Source organism: Myotis brandtii, unplaced genomic scaffold (assembly GCF_000412655.1).
Source record: "Myotis brandtii unplaced genomic scaffold, ASM41265v1 scaffold457, whole genome shotgun sequence".
In the NCBI taxonomy this organism is placed as follows: domain Eukaryota; kingdom Metazoa; phylum Chordata; class Mammalia; order Chiroptera; family Vespertilionidae; genus Myotis; species Myotis brandtii.
Window position 1 is genome coordinate 60131 of NW_005367475.1, and position 5233 is coordinate 65363.

The 5233-nt window shown below is 43.4% G+C and overlaps 1 protein-coding gene across 1 annotated transcript; it reads left to right on the plus strand.

Moving 5' to 3' along the window:
• Window positions 1–336: 336 nt before the first annotated feature.
• LOC102256828 (40S ribosomal protein S28) lies at window positions 337–641 on the plus strand. Its single transcript, XM_005875293.2, has one exon. The coding sequence runs from the start codon at window positions 359–361 to the stop codon at window positions 560–562; it is 204 nt and encodes a 67-aa protein (XP_005875355.1). The 5' UTR covers window positions 337–358; the 3' UTR covers window positions 563–641.
• Window positions 642–5233: the final 4592 nt, after the last annotated feature.

Here is a 5233-nt window from a genome sequence, read left to right on the forward strand (position 1 = left end):
TCCTAACTTGTCTACAGATTCATGTACAGCTCCTACACCTAGCTTTCTCAGAGTTCCATGGCTCTGATCAACTACTTGTTCTGTCTGGAATTTATATTGGGAATGGGTATGTGGGAGGGAGATGATAGGTTCAACTTAGGACAAACCGAATTTGAGACACCCAGGCGTGGGTATGTGGTCAGTTGGGTACATACATACTCTTAGGTTTGGAGTTCAGATAAGAGACCTGGGACACAGATGTGTATTTCAGGCTCTTTGGTGAAGAGATAGTAATCCAAAGCAGAGGAGAAAACAAGACACAATAAAAGGTAAAAGAAAAAAACCCAGCGTCCGCCGGACAGTTGCCGCCATCACGGGTATGAGTTGTGTGCAACCTATCAAGCTAGCCGAGGTCACCAAGGTGCTGGGCAGGACCGGTTCCCAGGGACAGTGCACGCAGGTGCGCATGGAATTCATGGATGCTACCAGCCACTCCATCACGTGCAGCGTGAAAGGACCCGTGCGCGAGGGTGACGTGCTCACTCTATTGGAGTCAGAGCAAGAGGCTTGGAGGCTGCGCTGAATTTGTGTCTGGGTCCTGGCTGTCTGGGTGGACCACCTGGCCATGGGGAAGATGTTCCACTGTTAATAAAGTGTTTAGGTAAATTTGGGGGGAAAAAGAAAGGAAGGGAAGGAGGGAGGACGGGAGGGAGGGAGGGAAAGGAAGGAGGAAGGAAGGAAGGAAGGAAGGAAGGAAGGAAGGAAGGAAGGAAGGAAGGAAGGAAGGAAAAGGAAGGAAGGAACCCAGCAATGAGGCCCTTGGGAGCTCATTAGTTAGAAGAGAAAGCTCATGATAGAAACAATAGGAGAAGCCAGACAGATGGAAGGGAAGCCAGGTGAGTGTGGTGTCAGTGAGCCCAGGAAACACAACAGAGTTTTCAGAGAAAGAAAGAGACCTCTGTGGTGGATACCATCAAGAATCAAGAGAACAAATCAAGTCTAAAAAGTATCCACTGGCTTAAGTGGCAAGTACTTTGTTGAAGTTGATGAAAGACATTTCAGTGGGTGTTTTGAGGGTGAGAACTAGACTAGAGGAGTGAGGAAATGAACGGTGTGAGCAAGTGTAGACATTTAATTGTGAAGGGAAGGATCAAGATAAGGAGATAATTGGAAGGGGATGTAAAGTCCAAAGAAGGCTTGTTCTTTCTCTTATTTTTATAGGTTGAAAGAGAATTTAAATGCTGATGGAAAAGACCCAGTGGGCAAAAAATGGGATTACTGGGAGGGAATGGGGCCAGGCCCCCTTTTGACAATTGATCAGTAACAGGAAAATGGACAAGGAAGGTGAATCAGGACACGGATGTGGATGAGATATTTCTAGGTGATGGTGGGAAGTGTTTGGTGGTTTCCGTTTTCTCCTAGACCCAGGATACAAAGCCATCCACTGAGAGTGGGGGAGCAGAAGGGATTTCCAGTATTCACAGGGACTGGAAACGTTTCTTTGAAGGTTCTCAATTACCTGGATTCAGGCTAGGATAAAGCAGAAACAGCAGAGGATAGAAGGAAACATAATTTGAGAGTAATTGCAATAGAGGGACTGAAATGAGAGGCTGGAATTTAAGCAAAACCTGGAGGTTGGTGAAGTTAAGACCAAGAAGTCTCAGAATTAGAAGACAGTGGAGGGGATAATGGTCTTGATGATGTCAAAGAACATGTGAGACTCTACGTTGGGATGTGAGGACTCTGATCAGAGAGTTGGTGTTTAAATACTGATTTTTGAGGTGGATCAGTTGGAGCATTGACAAGGTCTAGGACAGTGATGGCGAACCTTTGACACACGTGTCAAAGGTGACACGCGAACTCATTTTTTTGGTTGATTTTTCTTTGTTAAATGGCATTTAAATATATAAAATAAATATCAAAAATATAAGTCTTTGTTTTACTATGGTTGCAAATATCAAAAAATTTCTACATGTGACACGGCACCAGAGTTAAGTTAGGGTTTTTCAAAATGCTGACATGCCGAGCTCAAAAGGTTCGCCATCACTGGTCTAGGATGTAGAGAAGAAGAGGAGTAGGCTGTTAGAAATGAGGAGGTCAAGGACCAGAGAACCCAGGAGGTTGGATGGGACATGTTTGCTGTCCCATTATAGTCCAGGTGGGTTATGGCCCAGGAGTTGATGTCAACAGAATAGTGGTATTAGGCACCAAAGTCTCCACTCTGTATAGGTGTGTGGAGGGAAGGAGGAGCTGTGGATGGCAGCAACAAGAAGAAAAGTGGAGCAATGACACAAGCCTCAAAGAGGTGCTTTACAGTCTTAAACTTAAACTTCAATGAATACTAGAAGAATGGAATGGAATCTATTTTTAACATGCTATAGTATTAACATAGGGTGGTCAATATTATAAGAGATTTCTGATTTTTAATAAAGACCTTGAGTTTACATGGTTTTGAGAAATTTATGTCATTATAAAAGCATAGGAGTGTTGTTTGTTTTATATTAATTGGAGTGGAGGCTTCACTGAGCCGATCCTGGAGACCATGCAGAGTGAATGGCCATTAGCTCACAGGGCTTGCTGGAATGATCTATTAAAAGGTAACAAGGCCATTTCCCCAGGCTCAGTTTCAACCATGAGAAGCAGAAGATTTCTTGAGCCAGAGTGTAAAGAAGTTTGGTTTTAGGAGAACAAAAAAGGGAGGAGAAATTGTTTTTGTAAAAATCCATGAGTAGTTAGTAAGAATAGTCTTTGAAGTCTTCCTGATGAAATAGACTATCTGGGGAGACTCAGATAATCTGAGCTTCTTAGTCATCACAGCCTTTGGATGCCCAGAAATTTTGCTTTCATGTGGATGCTTTGCCTGTCTTTGCAAACGCTAAGACTGGGCAGGCAGCCTGTGTGTGCGTGTACATGGCTCGCTGGAAGCTCTCTGTTTGTCCCAAAGTACTTCTGAGATCATTAGCCTTCTTCCCATAAGTAACACACACCCTTCCCCCTCAGATCTCCAGTAAGTCCGGCCCTAGAGAATTCCAGAAGCATCCATACCGGCTCCTGGAAATAAAGGAAGAGCTCTTGGGTGTGAAACATAACACCAAAAACTGTGTTGTTCTAGTACAGGCACAGGTCCTGGTGTTTTCATTCCACTGTTACAATTCAAAATTCACTTTCTAAACTCCTGCTTCCTATCCAGGTGATAGACTGCAGATTCCTTGAAAAACCTAGTAGTGAAATGGACAAACCAGAAGGAAATTATGATGCAATCCCAACAATAATTCAAAAAATTGCTAAGAGTTCTTGGATATGAAGTTTTAAGAAATGCTTACAGCTGCTTCCATGTGGATACCCCAGAAAAGGCAGTTCACAATGTTTACTATCTTATGTATTTAATGGAATTTTGAAATCTGGACAAACTTTGAGATCTTCTCATCATCTCATTCTTAAAGGTCTCAGCCTGTCACGGGCATCTTTGTCCTTATGTGTTCAGTGGCACTATTTCATTTGGGGACCTGGTGGGGCTGTCAACTACTCCACTCTGTCCTCTCCTCCCCTTTGCATAGGATGGGACTCTAACACAAGCTAGGCCTTCCTTGGTTTGATAAAATAGCATGGACTGCAAACAGTTGTCTCATCTATTGCATGGAAAGTGTCACTGGAAAGGGACTGGGACTGAGGCAGATTTGTGGCTTCTTGACTTTGTGCAGGAAAGAATTCACAATAAGAGTCCAGGCGATTTTGAGAGGACATTTACTAAAGCTGAGGACAGTGAAACAAAGGAAGGGCTTCAGATAGGAGAGGCAAGATCATAGCAACAAGAGTATACCTAGGCGGAGCTGCCTTGGCCCTTTGGAAATGTGAGGAAGTTGAGTCTAGGCAAGGCTGCCTTGGCCCTTTAGGAAGAAAGTCACAGAGGCAGAAGTGAGCCAGCTGGGCTGTGTGGGCTCAGGAAGCAAGTTATAGAGGTAAAGAGAGGGATCTTGGAGACAGATTCCTGGGGTTAGCCCCAGACGAGCTGCTGCTGCCCACTGCTCCCCTGGTTGCAAGTCTCCTGAGAATCTTTAGAGGAGAAAGAAAGCAAAGAACATGCCCGAGGAAAGAAGGGGTGGGAAAGGTGTGCATGCTCCAGGAAGAATGCACCCTGGATCATCTATTTTCTAAAGGCAGACATTTTAGGGGAAGTCTTGAAAGGATCTCAATAGAATATTCATCAGCTTTCCAGGTGTGTTCTTTAATATGCTGATTCATCAAAATGAGCATATAGGGTCAGGTTCATTCTCTGGTCAGCTTTATGTTCAAAGAATATCACCAGAGAGTTATCAGGATCAGGGCAGGTCTTCCCCCTCATGGTCTGGAATGTGTAAATTATTTGCTCCTAAATGTCCTTGGTTAGGGAAGATAAGGCCCTGCAATTTATTAGCTGGCTGTAAATTGTTCAGCCTTGTTTAGCTATTTGTCTCAGTTTCCCCATTCCACTTGCCAAGGAGTTTTCCTAATGTCTTACTATCCTGCCTCAAAAGAACCAGACTACAGAATGAAGCCAAGCACAGATAAGCAGAGCCAAGAGACAGAGCCCTGATGATATCACTGTCCTTCTGGACTCTGGTATGCTTTTGTATTTGCATATAATGGTAGCCACGGATAACCATGGCTCTGCAGTTTTTATTATTTTAATTAAACAACACATCCTTGAGATGACGCCACATAGAGTGTCCTCAGTTATTTTTACACTTACCTACTACTTCATTGTGTGGATGTATTAATAATTGATTCAACCACTTCACTATTGATCGATAGCTGGGGTTATTTCCAATCTTTTGATATTTCAAATACACATCACTTCATATTTGCCAATGCTGCCAGTCTTACAAGTGGAATTACTAGATTGCTATACCAGTGAAATTTTTGCTAGACATGGACAAATTCTCCATCATTTTACACTCTCCCCAGCAAGGTGTGAAAGTCTTACTTCTCCACAATCTTGTCAACAGAGCATGTTGTCAAACCTTGGGCTTTTTTTTCTCTCCTGTATTTGAGACCCCTTCCCTAAGGTTTCCCCCTCCCTGGAAAAGCAAAGCATCTGCTCACCCATATCCATAGCTTCAACTTGACCAGACTGTGGAACCTACACTGGGATTATTTATGGTCTAGAGGTGTTGGTGAGCATAACCTATAGTAGGTAGAGGAGTCACCTGTGTTTGGGATCAAATAATGACATAACCAGTGAGACTGAAAGAATAGCTCATAACATTTGAAAGAA